Here is a 17,360-nt window from a genome sequence, read left to right on the forward strand (position 1 = left end):
ATTTTATAGAGTTGGCTGAGGTCATGGTCGTGGAGATATGGCTACGTGGCCTTCTGAGGTCCGCATATTTTGAATTTTTTGAATTACCCAGGAAGTCTGTTAGAGCCATCTAGTCCAAGATAAGAAGTGACGTTATGATACCATGCGTCATATTGACGCCGTTTCCCCACGCATTGCATCGGTTTAGGTGTGACCCTTGATTGGCTCTGTCGTTTCGATTTCCATGCCAATCATGACCTGCCGTTTCGATTCGGGTGCCTCTCAAACCTTATAAATAGGGGAAGGTCTGTTGGTTTTGAAACATTTCCAAATTCTTCCTTCTCTTTAAGCAATAGTCTCTCCTCCATCTTCTCTGCAGAACTCTTTTTACTCCTTGTTTAAGGGACTTACATTGTTGGTAATTCCTTTTTGCTTGTTATCCTCCTCCATTACATTGAATCATATCTAACGTACCTTCTGAGGCTGGCGAGGGGAGTTGTATTGCTCCATTGGTATTGGTTTTCCCCTCCCATGAGGAAAGTATTCCTGCCACCATTGAAGATAAAACCTCCCATTAGTGGAAGATATAATCTCACACAACCCTGACTCCAGATCCGATTTCACCAAATTACCAGATGCAGAACTTGGAGCCTTTCAGTCAGTGATGACGGTGAAGGAATTGGCGGAGCTTAAGGCTAAATTTGGCCTTCCTAATCACGTCGAGTTGATCCCGGTCGGGTGGGATACAATGCAAGTCCATTGTCCTAGGTATTGCGCCCTCTATGCCTACCCCTTCCAAGTCGGCTATTCTCTCTCCTCCTTCTGTTGGCGGAGGAATTATTTCGTTACTTTGGCATTTGCCCTGCTCAGCTCACCAAGTTTGCTGAGTTGGCCGGGGTCGAAGTGACACTGCAGCATTTAATCCATCTCCTTGCTCCTAGCTATTATAGGGGGACGATGTTGAACCTTCGCTACCGAGGAGGGAAATTCCTGGTGGTGAATATGGACGACAAGGCCAATCATCAATTCTGGTTCAACTTCTTCTATGTTAGGACCGAGGACGTAGTGACCAATATCGACGGCTTTCCCGAGGCTTGGAACTATACTAGTAAGTATTTTGGTCTATTTCCCGTGTTTGGTCCTGAATTTTGATTTCTCGCCTTCTTCTTTTGCAGCCAAGACCTCGCCTCCTCCTTTGGTTGCTCATATTTCTGAGTGGGTCGATCGGCTCCTCCCTCACATCGTAGGGATTAGTGAATGGCCAAATTGTTTCAAGAAGTTTGGGCCCGCTCTCCTTTTGATTGGTAATTTCCTTTTTACCATAGGTATCTTAACTCTTTTTTTTTGTTTACCTTCGCTGATATTCCCTTTCCTTGTTTTTTCTTAGCTTTGGCCAGGGGATCTACAAGGAGGTCGAGAGCTCCCACACCCTCGTTCCGGAAGAGGAAAGCTACTGTGTCCTCGGTTTCTTCCCCTGCTTTGACTGTGGCTGATCCTACCTTCGTTCCAGTCCCTCATGTTGCTGCGTCTGAATTTGTCCCTACTTCGATCGTGGAGACCTTGTCTTCTCCCTTATATTCTCTCACAAACGAGGACGACGAACCTTTGACTGGTGATAGAGATTTGATGCCTCGTAAGAGGAGGACCATAGACGTCGGGGGAGAGGTCGGTTGTCGTCGATGTAGGAGATTATGGCCTTGTCCTTCGGTAAACGGCCACTGGGCATATCGGGGAGAGCCTAGAGGCAAGTCCCAAGGCCACTTGTTTGGAGGATACAAATATACATCCTGTGGGGGGTGCGGTCGAAAGCGTGGTGAATAGTGACGACCCTGTTCTTCCAAGACGCGAAGAGGCCTCGTCTTTCGGGGTTGCGGCGAGCGTGCCTTCTTCGACTGATGATAGTAAGAAAGTTATTGCTGAGAAGGATGTTGGATCCGATTCTGACATGGATGTAGACGAGTTGAGGATGATCGACGAGGGGCTTGCTCAACTTGAAGTGAGGTTGGAAGGGGGTTCAAGGACTATTACGATCCCGATGGATCGTAATCTTCTTGTGGACACTGAGAAAATTATCCCTTTCCTTGTTCCTCTTTGTTCTGAGATCGAGGGAACGACCATCAAGACTATAGATGACAAATCCCTATCAAATAACATTGCTGGTCTCTCCCTTCGGGTAAGTACATTTGCTGCTAGTTATTTTCCTTAGGTTTTGTTCTTTCGTAGTGTCTAACTTCCTTCATTCGTTTTGTAGACAATCGTCTTGGAAATTGAGGTTCTCGTAGGGAGTAGAGACATAAATATATCTATGTGAAATTGATGAACAAGTACTTCAGATGCCTTGAGAAGTACATGCAACTTAGATGCCGATTTCGTGAAGGCGGCGATGTGCGCCAACTGTTGATACCTAATTTTGACCTCATATTTTCTCAATATATATATATACTTTCAAAATATTATTTTTACATCATTATTTGTTTTAAAATCTATACAATCATTTTTCTATAATTTCCTATAATTTTTAGAGCTTTAAAATTAATTTTTCTGTATTTAAATTGCTTGAATATTTATTAATTACTCCTTCAAATTATTTTATGATTACTTAACTATTTAAAGTTATTATTTTTGCACCTATAATACATGTTTCAAATATTTTACTTCATTTTATGTAATTACATTAATAGTTTTAAGTTATTTGCGCAATTTTGCAGTAATAGCCTATATATGTACAGAAATGCTCTTTATTTATATTAGTTGTATCAAAATAGCATTTTTATATTTTTATAATACACAATTTTTATTTTTAATCACTTTAGTGCATATATAATATTTTTATTTATTTATCATGTATTTGTTATAAATTGTTTTGATAAATTTTGGATATTTAAAAAATAGCCCAAATTTAACCAATTTTCGGACCAGAATTAGCCCAATTACCCCAAGCCCAAAACCAAACTACTTTTTTTAAAAATAACCCGACCGGTAACCCGTTTAAACGACCGCCCAACCCCATTCTTTCATCTTGACCGTTGATCTCAAATGATCAATAGTCCCAAATAAACTAACCCCTTCTCTTAAATCTGACCCCCTAATCCTAGAGACCCATTATCTCTACCCAGCTGCCCTCAAACGCTCCTCCTCCCACCAGAAAACCCTAATCGCCGCCTTCTCTAAATCTTTCCCTAATCTCGTCGATAATGGGATTCTCCCATCATTCACTTACCATACTAGTGTTTCTCCATGGTATTACTTAGTACTTGCCTAAACATGGCAAGTACCATCTCTCTGATTCCACCCATTCACTTCAACTGTTTGAATCTAGACAATATTTAGTCCATATACATCAAGACCATGGCTATATGGATCTGATTAGCCAAGATTTCAGGCCAATTTTTGATTTCTGTCAACTAGGGTTTACCTATTTTTTCCCTAATCCGATTTTTATTGATTTTGCATGTTAATACTTCCTTATTTATGTTTGATTTTACAGTTTTCCTTGTTTACTTGTTCGATTTCTGTCAATATATAACCTCCCCCTCCCCCCCCCCATTCCTTTAAAGGGGGACCGAATCGATATAATCTTGCTAAAATTTGAAGCTTTGCTCTGTTAATTCCTTCATTATCTTGGTGCGAGCATTGCCGGGCTACTGAAATCCAAGGCTACTGAGAGTCTACTGAAATCCAAGGCTATTGAAATCCAAGGCTACTGAGAGTCTACTGTTCAAAACTTTATCTTGGTGCGAGCATTGCCGGGGTTCTTTCGAAGCTCTTGGGAACTTTGACGCATCGAGGTTTCTGGGTTCTTGTGGATCTTTTGTTCTTTATTGTTGTTCGTTAACTGGTAAGCCACTTGACTTTTGCAATTTCATCCCTATGCATCTTTGATTTACATGTGTTCTCACCTTTGAAATCCATGGCTTAATATGTTTTCTGGATTACTTTTGTGCACGATTCTGTTAATTCTACTTTGTTATAAGTCTCTTTAGCATTTAACTTCCTCCTAATGTTGTTAGTTCTGAGATTTCCTAAGTCTAACTTGGATAATCTGACCCTCTTAAGTTCGTTTAGCTAGTGTATTGGTGCCTGAATGTTCCCTAAAACATACTTATTTGCTTTGTCCTTAATCTCTATAATGAGTGTTTCACACTTGTACTAGAACTTCCTGTGTTAATTATGACATGTTCCCCTGCTATTGTGTCACTCAGCATGATCCCCATACCCCATTAGTGATTGACTGAGATCTTAACAGTTACCTCAACTTGTTTTCCCTGCCTTGTTTGAACTATTTTGTTTTATGGCATAACTTAGATCTTCTTTAGTTAATTAGTCTATTGTGTCAATCCCAGAATCCCTACATGTGCTATTTGGTATGAACTTGCTATCTCACACTGCTCTAAATCTCTGCAATATTTGTCTTGCATGTACAATGTGTTTCAATTTATATTAAGACCATTCTCTATGATCTTGCTTATGTGCTAATATGTTCCCCGGCATGTCTATGGTTCATCTGATATCCTGTTCTTTTAGTGATTATTTGGCTTGTCAGAATGTGCACCCCCCATCATGTCTAAATACTGATTAGCATGACACTAGGATGTATGTTTAGCATAATCTCTTAGGTTTTAACTTGTTTGTATTGTGCATCTGTGACTGCAAACTTGTTTCTCCCCTGACCCTTCCCACATGTGGTTTTGTCATAATGTGTGCTCCCTATTATGTCTCAACGCAGTCCTGTTTCCTGATAAGAGTTAATATGTCTATCTTATGATACTAGGATGCATACTTAGCTTAATTTGGACCTTTTAGGTCTCAACTGGTTTAGTATAATGCATCTGTACATGATAGTCTCTGTATACCCATGCAAACCTATTTCTTCCCCAACTCTTTCAAAATGTGGCTGTCTATGTGATACTTTGCTATGTATGGAAATCTTGCTGAACCTACTGGCCTTCTTGATTAGTTGCTCTGTATGCTCAACTTGTCTATGTCTACTTTAGGTTATAAATGTACCCCCAGTTCTGTCCCTCAGCCATTGTCCATTCTCCTCATTTGCTACTTATGCTATTTTGAACTTCTTATTCTTAGCCGGCTGAAAGCCAAGGCTATCTAGGCTTTACTGCTGACCTCCTAGTGTGAGCACTGCTCGGGGTCCATTTGAGGCCCTTGTGAACTCTGACACACTAGGATTTGGGTCTTTAGTCATTCGCTGAAACTTATACTACCCTCATTCAACCCCTTTCTTCCTATTATTTGTTGTACATCTAAGTCGGTTAGTTTAAATGATGCAATGCTTGGCAATATGGTTATATGAATTGACTTTGGGCTCCTCTATGGATTCTGTGGTTGTGTTGATGAATACGACTCTTTGTTAGAAGTTTGGGTATGATGTGTGAGAATTGCTGAAGGCCCAGACAGTGCTGGGTATTTAATTTGGGCCTGCTGTGGGCCTATTGTCATTATTTGTATAACATTTATATCCTACTCATTAATGGGCCTGTAATAACTTTGTATAAATTATTGGGGTGTTAGTGAAGTGGGTAATGGGTAGATTTCTAATATTTGCATACCAAATGGGTAGACAACATGCCTATAAGACTCATTGATTCACTTGCTATATGTGCCGTTCAATTTATATGTGCACTATAGAAACCATGTCATTAGGATAAACACACACACACACTGTCTATTGGCAAACATGAATTCAAGTGCTGCAATTATGCTTACTGCTACGTGTTACTAGAAAACCTGCCTATAGGAACAAATGTCAATGAACTTTCTTTCAATTCATTTCAGCATATTCATTAGAAACCATGCCTATAGGATTTTGATCACCTCATTTGCTATTATCTCGTACTGTTCACTAGAAACCATGCCTATAGGATTTTAATCATCTCATTCGTTATTGCATCGCACTGTTCACCTAGAAAACATGTCTATAGGGTTGAGTGTAATGATAAAATCAGCTCCAAGTGTTAAACATTAGAGATTCTGTTTATAGGACAACACTATTTCGTCTTTATAGGAGTCAATGCTGCACATCTCAAATATGGTTTATTACGCACTTCTGGGATCTTCCCAATGGTCCTTTCATTATTCCTTACTGCACGAGTCACCTAGACACATCAAGCTTAATAACCAGAAATCTACAATTTCATTAATCAGCATGCAACAATCGCATAATTTAGAGATAAGCAGCGCCTAGCCTTTGAAACCTCTTTTATGTTTTAATGCATAGTCACATAGAAATCATGTTTATAGGGCTTAAGGTTCTTAATTCTGAAACGGCCTAATATGAAAACCTGTTTTGTGTGCATTTATTGCTTAAGTGTGGAGGCTAACTTGAACCTTAACTGCCTATATGTGAAGTCCAATGTGTTTTTGCATGTCTCCTAGTTTTGACGTTTCTGAGCAGCCTAAGTGAGGTCTAGAACCACGCAAGTAGAGGTCCAATACCTCCTGGACCATAGGTATGGGACGGGTAGTGCTTGCATAGGGTACGACTTAGAATTGAATTAGAACGATTTTAGGTAACCACTTTAACATAGTAATCGGGTAGCAGGAAATGATAGTCTGTGCCCGCTGGATAATATGAGTAATACCCTATCTCAAGGGAGTTACGAAATATTATTTATGTTGCACGGGGTGATCCTTTAGGCTAAAAAACTTAGGACCCCCCCCCCCCCCTTTTTTCTTCTATTAGAATGAAAAAATAAACGTACCTCCCTATTCAAGATCTATTTGTAATAGAATTCTTAGATTTTATACTCTCTTTGCTTACTTGATCACATAGACTAATCCATATAATTTAAGTTCGGTCGGGACCCATAGTTGTGGACCTCGAGGAGTGCCTAACACCTTCCCTTTGATGTAACTTGAGCCCTTACCAGATCATTGGTGGCGTTGACTAGTTAAAATAGAGTTATTTGCAAATAGGTGCCCTAACGCACCTTAAAAATCGCTAGGTGGCAACTCTCCTCTTTTAATACCTCCTTTAAAAGAGTTGTCATATGTCGAAGCCCAATTTTACGAGAAAACAGGAAGCAACACCAACTGAGGGAGGAATTGAAGGCAAGAGATGAGGAGTTAGTGCGGATGGTGGGGAAGTGCAGCGTCTTGGATGGGACATTTAGGATCAAAGAGGAAGAGCTTGAGCTTAACAAGGGGGTCGAAGTCCAGTGTAGTGATCTCCAAGCTCAGGTAGTCATGTTGCGAGGCCAGCTTGAGGAATGTCAATTTAGGACAGAAGCTCTTAGTGGCGAGGTCATTGAGAAGCAAAAGTAGCTAGAGAAGGCGGAGTTTGCGCGATCGGAGGATTTGAGGAAGGTGGAGTCCCTTGAGGTGGTGATCCAGACTCTCTGTTGCACGTGAAAAAATGATTTAACGACAATAAGGCTCAAAGAAGAATGGCTTGATGAAAGGATTGGGGAGTTGGAGAAAGAGACTTCCGGTCTCTACAATCGAATTGCTGCTCTGGAGGCTGAGAAGGCCCAATTACTAGCACAACCGTCCTCTTCCCGCACTTTAGATTTTCCCAATGTTCCTTAAGAGTTATATGAGGAGTGGATTCATGTCGAGACCTAGTTAGATGTCTTTCGAGATTTACATGCGGTGGGATCTGTTTCTGAGGCTGCCCTCGAAGATATTCTTGTTAAGGCTCGTGAAGCTCGAGTCGCTTGTGGGTATGATCCAGCTATGCTTGAGGCCGGTGAGGACGAAAGGGGCGAGAGTGTAGATCGGCTCGAGAAGAATGCTTGGTATGATGTCGCATATCCTGAGGGCGAAGGTGGCGATGAAGAGGGTATTGGTGGTCAGGATGGCGATGACATCGAGGGCCAAGTTGGCGAGGGCACTGATGGTCGTGATGGAGGCGACCAGTAGTTTTCTTTTGACCTTTTTGTGTATTTTCGATGGCATCTTCCCGAGCCTCTGTAAACAGTTATGGAATATCAAAGTTGTTCCTTGCATCTTTTTACCTTGTGTTTTATTTTCTGTACTTGTATGTTTTTGCCTCTATTGTTTGCTTGTTTCGCTTTTGTCCTTCTTATTGTTGTTGTCTTTTAGCTGGTCGTGGCCTTGGAGCCGACTATTCATAGATTGTGTTTTTTTTTTAAGATGTGGCCGAGGGTCGATAGGTGTTTGTTCGGACGAGGTGGAACATAACCTTTCGTTAGATTGCGGCCGAGGGCGGGTAGGTGTTTGTCTGATCATAATCAAACATAACCTTTTGTTAAATCACGACCGAGGGCCGGTAGGTGTTTGTTCGAGCGTAATCGAACATAACCTTTCATTGATTCATGACCGAGGGCCGGTAGATACTTAACGAGCAGGGTCGAACGTAACCTTTTGTTAGATTGTAGCCGGAGGCCGGTAGGTGTTTGTTCGAGCGGGGTCGAATATAACCTTCTGTTAAGTCACGACTGAGGGATGGTAAGCATTCTGATAAACGTAAGTTTCTTATTTCTTTAACATTATTGCTTTGGTTACATACTTGAGAAAATTACAGATTCTGGGTGTTGGCTAGTGTTCCAGTCCCAGTCTATCCAGTCCCTTCATTGTTTAACTTGGAGAGTATTTAGAAGTCGAGTAATGAAAAAGCAACAACGGTCCTACCCTCGCGTACTTCGACTCGAAGTGTTCCCTTCTCCTCCTCATTAAAAACATCCCTGAGAAAACACAAATGGGACAAAACTCAAGTGAGGGAAAAAGAGTACAACTTGGGGGACGCTTTTTATCTCAGAAGTTGACGTATTTGAGGTGGATGGTGTTCCAGTTGTTTGGTAGTCTCTTTCCTTCCATTGTCTCTAGTTGGAATGACCCCTTGTTCTCTTTGGCTGTGATTTTGTATGGACCATCCCAATTCGTTCCCAGCTTGCCTTCCCGGGGGGGAGGGAGGGGGAGGGGGGTCTTTGCTCACTTGAGTTTTCGCTTTTAGTACGTAGTCCCAGACTTTCAGCGGCCAGACCTTTGCTTTCTTGTTGTCATAGCATTTTGTTTGTTGTTTTCGCGCGACCATTCTTATGTACGCCATATCTCTTTGTTTGTCGATTTCGTCGAATTCCTTCCTCTTGATCTCATCATTACTCATGCTGCTTTCGTGAGAGTATCTTAGGCTGGGCTCTCCAACCTCGACCGGTATTACTGCCTCAGTCCTATAGAACAAAGAGTAGGGTGCCTCTCATGTTCTAGTCTTCGGAGTCGTTCGGTAGGCTTATAATACTTCTGGTAGTATTTCTGGCCATAGTCCCTTGGCATCTTCGAGCTTTTTCTTCATGATGTTTAGTATATACATATTATAGGATTCTGCTTGTCTGTTAGCCGCTGGGTGATATGGGGTTGATAGTATCCTCTTGATATGCCATTTCTCGAAGAACTCGACGGTTCTCATTCATGTGAACTGGGGTCCATTGTCATATCTGATTTCCTTGGGTAGACCGAATCGGCAGATGACGTTTCTCCATATAAAGGTGATTACTTCATGTTCCCGTATTTGGGCGAATGCTCCTGCTTCCACTCATTTAGAGAAATAGTCAGTTAAAACCAAAAGGAATCATATATTACCTCGCCCTGCTAAGAGGGGACCCATAATGTCCATTCCCCATTTGATGAACGGTCAAGGGGAGGTAACTGAGTAGAGGTATTCACCTGCTTGATGAATCATCGGGGAGTACTTTTAGCACTGTTCACATTTCCTCACGAAGTCTGTGGCGTCCTTTTTCATTGTGGGCCAACAGTATCCCACCTGTATGAGGGATCTGACCAGTGCTCGATTGCCGGAGTGAGCTCCACAATGGCCATCATGGACTTCTTCGAGGATGCGCTGGGTTTGCTTCAGTCCCAAACATTTCGCCAGAGGGCCACCGTAAGTCCTTTTGTATAGATTGTTATGGAAGAGACTATATCTAGCTGCCTGCATTCTTAGTTTCTTGGCTTTATTTTTGTCGCCTGGTAGTGTGTCGTCCTGCAAATATGCGATAATACGATTGCGCTAGTCCCAAGTTAAGTTTATGGTTTTTACCTCGATTTGGTCCAGTGATGAGTTGAGGAGATGAACTACGCTTTGATCTCCGGTCGTGATGCTTTTGGTAGTTGCGGCCAGTTTGGCGAGGCCATCTACTTCGTCATTCTAAGCACATGGGATCTGATCGAGCTGGCACTCGTCGAACTCAGGCAATAGCTTGTAGATTTTGGTCTGGTATTTTTGCAACCTTTGTTCCTTGATTTGGAAAGTCCCCGTGGCTTAGTTGACTACGAGCTGGGAATAGCGTAGCTTCAACCGTTTCACCTCGTACTTGAGTGCTAGCCTTAATCCTGCAATTACGACCTCATACTCGGCCTTATTGTTAGTCATATTCGGGCAACTTATGGACTGGAAAATTACTTCGCATGTTGGGACCTCAAGTACGAGTCCTAGTCCGGACCCTGAAATATTGGATGCGCCATCGGTGTACTGGACCCAGAGGTCTTGTGTTTGGAGGGAAGCTTGGACGACTTCCTTTTCGACTTCGGGCCTTATTTTGGCACTGAAGTCGGCGAACACTTGTGACTTTATCGCAGTTCACGGCTGGTACGTGATATCGTGCTCGCTTAGCTCGATGCCCATTTAGCCAGCCTCCACGACAGCTCGGGTTTATGCAAAATGCTCCTCAGGGGAAAGGTTGTGACGACGAAGATTGGGTGGCATTATAAATAAGGTCTAAGATTTCATGAAGCTATGACCAGGGCCGGAGCCAATTTTTTGAGGTGTGGATACCTCGTCTCAGCGTCGATGGGTATTTTGCTAATGTAATAGATCGGAGATTGTGTACCTTTGTTTTCGCGGATCAAGATTGCGCTTACCTTGGAGACGACTAGATAGACGAGGATTTGCTCCCCAGGTTCGGGTTATGAAAGCAAAGGTGGTGACGATAGGTATGCCTTCAGTTCTCGCAGAGCATGGACGCACTCGGGAGTCCACTCGAGGCTGTTGTCCTTATTGAGTACACAAAAAAATTTGTGACATCTATCCCACGACCACGAGATAAACCTTAATAGAGCGACGATTCGACCAGTCAGCCTTTAGACTTGCTTTTTGGTGGTTAGGAGTTCTTGTATCCCCTCGATGGCTTTGATTTGGTCTGGGTTGACCTTGATCCCTCGCTGTGACACCAAAAAACCCAAGAACTTTCCCGAGGCTACGCCAAACGCGCATTTTTCTGGGTTCAACTTCATTATGTACCGTTTGAGTATGTCAAAAGTTTCTTTCAAGTGATCGATGTGATCCTCTGCCCTTTCGGACTTGACCAACATGTTGTCTATATATATATACCTCTATGGTCTTACCGAGCTGGTGTTTGAATATCTTTGTTACCAATCTTTTATAAGTAGCCCCCGCGTTCTCAGTCCAAACTGCATGACCCTATAGCAATACGTTCCATGGTGGGTGATGAACGTGGTCTTCTCCTAATATTCTTCCTCCATAAGAATTTGATTATAGCTAGAGTAAGCGTCCAAGAAACTCAATAGTTTGTGCCCGGCTGTTACATTGATGAGTTGGTCGATATGGGGTAATGGGAGCGAATCCTACGGACATGCTTTTTTCAAGTCCGTGAAATCCACGCACATCCGCCATTTATCATTTTTCTTTTTTACCATCACTACGTTGGTGATCCACTTGGGGTACTTCAACTCCCTGATGAAGCCGTTCTCTAACAGTTTTTCCACCTCCTCGTGAACTGCATCGTTGATGGTGGAGTTGAATTTACGCATGACTTGTCTTACTGGGGGTGGAATGGGTCGACGTTTAATTTGAGTGTGGCTATTTCCTTAAGTATGCCCGGCATATCTGCATGGCTGAAAGCAAACAAATCTGCATTAGCTATTAAGAATTGACTGAATTTACCTGTTTCCTGGAGTTTGCAGTCGATATAGGCCTTCTTGCTATGATCGTTGAGGTCCAATTGAACGGGGTCGAAATCTTCTATGGTCGAACCTGCAGCATCAACCGTGTCGGGATCCACGATGACGTCCTAGTCTCTTCTTGCTTTGACCTCGACCCTATTGATTGCTATGCCTCTTTTTCTTTTTCTTTCTTATGTTGGGTGGCCATGCTGTCCAAGGTGATGAGGTAGCATTCCTGAGATGTGCGTTGTTTCTTGCGTATGCTGAATATTCCCCATGGAGTTGGGAATTTAATTAATTGGTATAGGCAAGAGGGGATGGCTCTCATGGGATGTATCCATGGTCACCCCACTATGGCGTTGTACGTAGTGGCATGGTCCATGATATGGAATGTCATCTCCATAGTCACGCCGTCGTCCTGGACGAGGAGTGTAATTTCCCGGACCGCTCAACTGCATTGTTAAAACCGGTTAGCGTGATACAGCACGACACTATCTTATCCTCAAGTCTCATTTGGGTTATAACTAGGGGATGGATAATACATGCGCCACTTCCATCGTCCAACATGATGCATTTGACATCGGTATCTAAAATGCGTAAAGTAATAACGAGGGCATTATTATAAGGAAAAGTCAAACTGTCGGCATCCGACTCATCGAAGATAATACTTTCTTTGAGTCTGTCATACCGTTCATGGGTGATAGACTGCTTGAGCTTGTGAGTGATGGTGAAATTCACGATATTGATAGAGGCGTCGCTGATGATCATGCTATAGTGCGATTTGGCGATGGAGGCTTCGACGGGCCTTGATGTTCACGTCCTCTGGCGAAGTTGGTTCCCCCCTTATCTCTTAACAGCTCTTTGAGGTGCCCTTGCTGTAACATGTTTATGACTTCTTGTCTGAGGGAGATGCAATCTTCTATTTTGTGCCCGCGTTCCTGGTGGAACTCACAAAGGGCGTCGGATTTTCTAGTGTTCGGGTCTGATCTTATCTTTGGCGGCCACTTCACCTTTGTTCCGAGTTTCTCAATAGCGTAGACTCTTTCTGTAGGTGACACACAAAAAATGTGAGCAAATAATAAAGGAGACATACCTCTGTCATTCCGATGAGTCCCTGTCCTTGGCCTGGACGGGCCTTCATCGTAGCAGGGGGAGGGTGCGATGGCCTCCCTGACATATGGTTGATATTATTCCTTGTTAGGTCGCGGATTCGGGTGATTTCTTCTGGTGCTGTCTCTTCGTTCTTTTCTGGATTCGGCTTGTACCGAGATTAGCCGGTGAGTTGGTCTGTTGAGGTGGTCCTCATTTGCTCAGACCTCAGCACAATAAGCATTGTGGATTTCGTCCCAAGTGGTTGGAGGATACATCATCAATTGGCTCAAAAGTTTTCTAGTTGCTCTTGAACCGTCCCTACTCAGCCCGTTCTGGAAAGGTGCGACCATCATCCCTTCGGATTTGTTCGGCAGAGTCATTCTTACTCTGTTGAACTAGGTGAGGAAGTCCCTCAGTCCATCTCCTAAGGACTGCTTTATAGCAAATATGTCGTCTACTCTTGCTTTGGCCTTCTTGGCTCTAGCATGGGCAGTTATAAACTTATCGGCCATCTCTTCGAAAGCTTCTATGGAATGGGCTAGTATCTGCAAATACCATGCTAATGCCCCTCCCGTAAGGGTTTTACCAAACTTTTTCAGCAAAATAGAGGACACTTGTTCCTTGGCGAGGTCGTTGCCTTTCACGGCGGTGACGTAGTGAGTCACATGATCTTCAAGATTAGTCGTTCCGTCGTATATCCTGAAGTAGGGCGGCATTTTGAAGGTCTTTGGTATGGAATGCGGGGCTATATCATCGATGTATGACTGCTCTACGAGCCTGCCAGCATCCCTTTTGGGCAACAGCTTTGGAGCGCCTGGTATCTTGTTAACTCGTTCTTGGTGTTCTTTCATCTGGTCTCGGAGTGCCTTGTTTTCATTCTCCATTTCTTCCATCCTCTTTAGAATGGAAATGAGGGTGTTGTCACCTGCACTATTACTAATGTTGTGAGTTATACCTGTCGTTTGAGGGTTTGGTCGGTTGCACTGCTCGTTTGTTTGTTGTATCATGCAAGCTCTTACGGTTTCTGCAGTCATGCCTGGAGCGGGTTTGTTGAGGACGCTTGCTAGTGTGTCATTCAGCCGTGCTTCGAGGAGCTTCTTTACAGCTGGGGGTGTCCCTTCGTCTGCAGACGTGGAGGCCCTTTTCCGCTAGGTTTTGTTATGCTGCAGTGGGAGGGGGAGACATCTCTCGCCTAGGGGACGCGTTGTGCATCGTGTCCTCGCCTACTATTTCACAGCTTTCGTTGATGATATCCATGAGGTTGGTTAGGAAGTCACTTGTTATTTTTGTCCTTTCTCCTTGATTACCTGCCATGTAGGGTTTTGTATGCACAAATAAGTAGATCTCGAGGTTTTGACGTTAGTGACTTGCATTAATTGTAGATCAAGAGGAAACTAAAAATTTAGCCAAGAAATCCTCACAGACAGTGCTAACTTGTTTGACCAAAAAATATAGATCTTAGTTTAAATAATTAAATTTATATAAATGAGGGTTAATCTTAGCTAACAATAATATCCCTAAGATGGAGTTCTTAAAAATGCCACAAATACTATGTAGATATATTCGAATAGCGGCGACAATATGCAATAAATATTCGAGGAATCAAAGGCAATAAAGTAGCATTCAATATCAATGAATAGCAATAAATGACATTTAAGTAAATAGAATGAATGAATCACCCAAGAAATGATGGAATTAGTGAATGTTCTTTCTAAGAATAATGAGTGCTGGACAATCCTTTGAATATTTGAGTTATTCTCGGGTCTAATGGAAAAGTGTTGGCAAGAATCTTAGTGAAAAGGTGATATTTGTATATTTGCCATGAGATCCAATTCTCTTTCTCAAGTCAAAGTATATTTTTACAAATGAATATCACATGTCCCCTATCATTGTGTCTCTTTCTATTTATAGAGAACATGCTCCTAAAAGCTTTAACAGTACAAGTGAAGAAAATATTCTCTTTTGTATCATATCTCGAAACTAGCCGCTACAGCTTTGTTAAGGGTGCTCGACCTCGGCCTCGATGACAACTCCTCGACTTCGGTCTTGCTGATTCTTCGACCGCGGACTTCGCTGATAATTAGATTGCTTCGACGCGTGACATCCCAGAAATATTTTACTAATACCATTTCGACTAAATATGGATTTTGACCCATACAGTAGATTTGCTAATTCACGTTCTCTAGTAAATTTATTTTATCTGCTTCAAAGAAGACCTTGGCCTGGTTATCCAAAAATATCACAAAACGATGAAGCTCATTGGAACAACAACTAATTCTAAGCTCCCGTTTGAACATAATTTTGTTTTAATTTTATTTTAGAAAAAAATAAAAATATTATTTGTTTATGGAATTTTAATTAGTTTTTGAAACATTTTTGAAATGAAATTCAAGTTCTTGTTCCTTTCACTCACAAAACTTCAATTTTTTATTTCCAAGTAAAATGTATGTCTAAACACAATTTCAACTTACAAAAATTATTTTACAATACAACTTCAATTATTTTTTTATATTTTCAATTAAATCTATATCCAAAAAGAGAAATCAACGTGAAGAGAATAGCAAATAGATCGAGGCACTCGAGTGACACAACTAATTGGACAGCAAGAGACTGCAATATTAAGTTAGAATAATAAAGACATGCCAAAACTTTTTTATTAATTTCTGAAATTAAAGAACCAAGCTTATGTCTAACTAGTGATTTCTCTAGATCAAGTAATCTTGAATTATTGTTTTTCTATTATCCAAAAGCAGAAAAAATATAGGTGAAAAAAAATGTAAATGAAAAGATAGAAGTAGCTAAGCAGTAAGAGGACGCCATTCTTCATCTTGGTCATGACCACGAACCACAATAGCATAGATTGCATAAATAATCCCAGGAACATACCCTAGTAGGGTTAAGATCAAGCATATCAAGAACTCACACTACAAAACCAAAAAAAAAAAAAAAGTTAGTCAATTTCGTATGTTAACATAGTTTGAATCCCGGGAAGCGAAAAGTGACACATAAATTGGGCAGAATGAAATACGTTTTTACAGATATTCTAAGCTTTTTTGGTCACTAAGCATGATACATTAACTTAATACTACCTCCGTTCCAGTTTATTTGTCGTAGTTTAATTTGTCATAAAGTTTAGTAACGAAAGAAAGATTTTTGAAACTTATGATCTTTAAGTATTTCTAAACTTTGTCTGGCTATAAAAATTTTAAAACTTGTGATTTTAAATATACCTTAATTTATGTAGCTATAAAAGTTTTTTAATAAAAAAAATGTATCATTCTGTTTGAAATAAACTAATAGAAAAATAATAGACGTAGGATGAACCGATAAATGATACTGACGTTACAAGAAATATATTATCTCTCGGTTTACCACTTACCAGAACTAAAAGATATCATTAAACCCTTAAGAAGTAAAAGAATAATCTTCCAAAACATTGGAAGAGGCGTTTACATCCTCTTGAAAAAGGGAATTAATATATAGCTTGTTTGGCGTTTTCAAATTCGAAAGTATTATTTTTCAAAAAAAATATTATTATTTTTCAAAAGTTGAAGTGTTTGGCCAACTTTTAGAAGGAAAAAAGTGTTTTTGAGTAGCAGGTTTGGAGAAGCAGAAAAAAATAGTTTCTCCCAAAAATACTTTTTTGAAAACCACTTTTGAAAAACAAAATACACTTAGAATCACTTTTTAAAAGTTTAGCTAAACACTAATTACTGCTCAGAAACGTTTTTCAAATTAATTAACCAAACACAAACTGCTACTCACCAAAAGTACTTTATGAAAAAACACTTCTGAAAAAGAAATACTTATCAAAATAAATTGATTTTAGAAGTCTGGCCAAACAAGCTATTAGTCGTTTGCTTAACTTAAGTGAAGAAGTTCAATAGAAACGCAATGCCAATTTATTTATGTAATGCACATCAACAAATCGACTTGTGCACCTGGACTATTCGATCAGGTAAAACTCAATCAATTAATGTTTAAGCAGGTACGAAGAAATCAATCTTTATCATGACCGCGAACAACAATAGCATAGATTGCATAAATGATCCCTGGAACATAACCTAGTAGTGTCAAAATCAAGCAGATCAAAAACTCATACTGCAAAACCAAAAGAAAAGAATTAAAAGTATGTTAGCCAATTTCCTCCCGTTGACAGAGAATTGAATAATTTTCTTATAATCGTGGTCTTTGGATGAGTTTACCGCATCTCGGCTAACTTTACGGGGAATCTGTTACATTCTACCAGCATAAGTATTTATGTCTACGAAAATTTAGATAGATGGGAAGAAATTGAGACCTCATAATTCTCGACCCACTTCATTTATCGTTAGATTACACTCTTGAATGCAAATCAAAGATTTTTTTTTTTTTTGTTGCGAAGCAATTTTTTTTTATGTCATTACAAGCTTAAG

General features: G+C 40.9%; 1 protein-coding gene across 3 annotated transcripts in view; it reads right to left on the bottom strand.

Annotated features, from left to right (window-relative positions):
- Window positions 1-15,568: 15,568 nt before the first annotated feature.
- Window positions 15,569-17,360, bottom strand: part of LOC117273584 (UPF0057 membrane protein At4g30660-like) — a 148,424-nt gene continuing 146,632 nt past the window's right edge. The window contains exon 2 of one of the 3 annotated variants that reach the window (XR_004503593.2): window positions 15,569-15,869. Coding sequence is in view for 2 of the 3 variants with exons in the window: in XM_070188172.1 (XP_070044273.1) it covers window positions 16,945-17,046 (102 nt within the window). In the remaining variant the exon portion in view is untranslated. Of the gene's footprint in view, window positions 15,870-16,890; window positions 17,047-17,360 lie in introns of those variants that run through there. The other 2 variants (XM_070188172.1, XM_033652759.2) reach the window with 2 other exon arrangements.

Source organism: Nicotiana tomentosiformis, chromosome 11, assembly GCF_000390325.3.
Source record: "Nicotiana tomentosiformis chromosome 11, ASM39032v3, whole genome shotgun sequence".
In the NCBI taxonomy this organism is placed as follows: domain Eukaryota; kingdom Viridiplantae; phylum Streptophyta; class Magnoliopsida; order Solanales; family Solanaceae; genus Nicotiana; species Nicotiana tomentosiformis.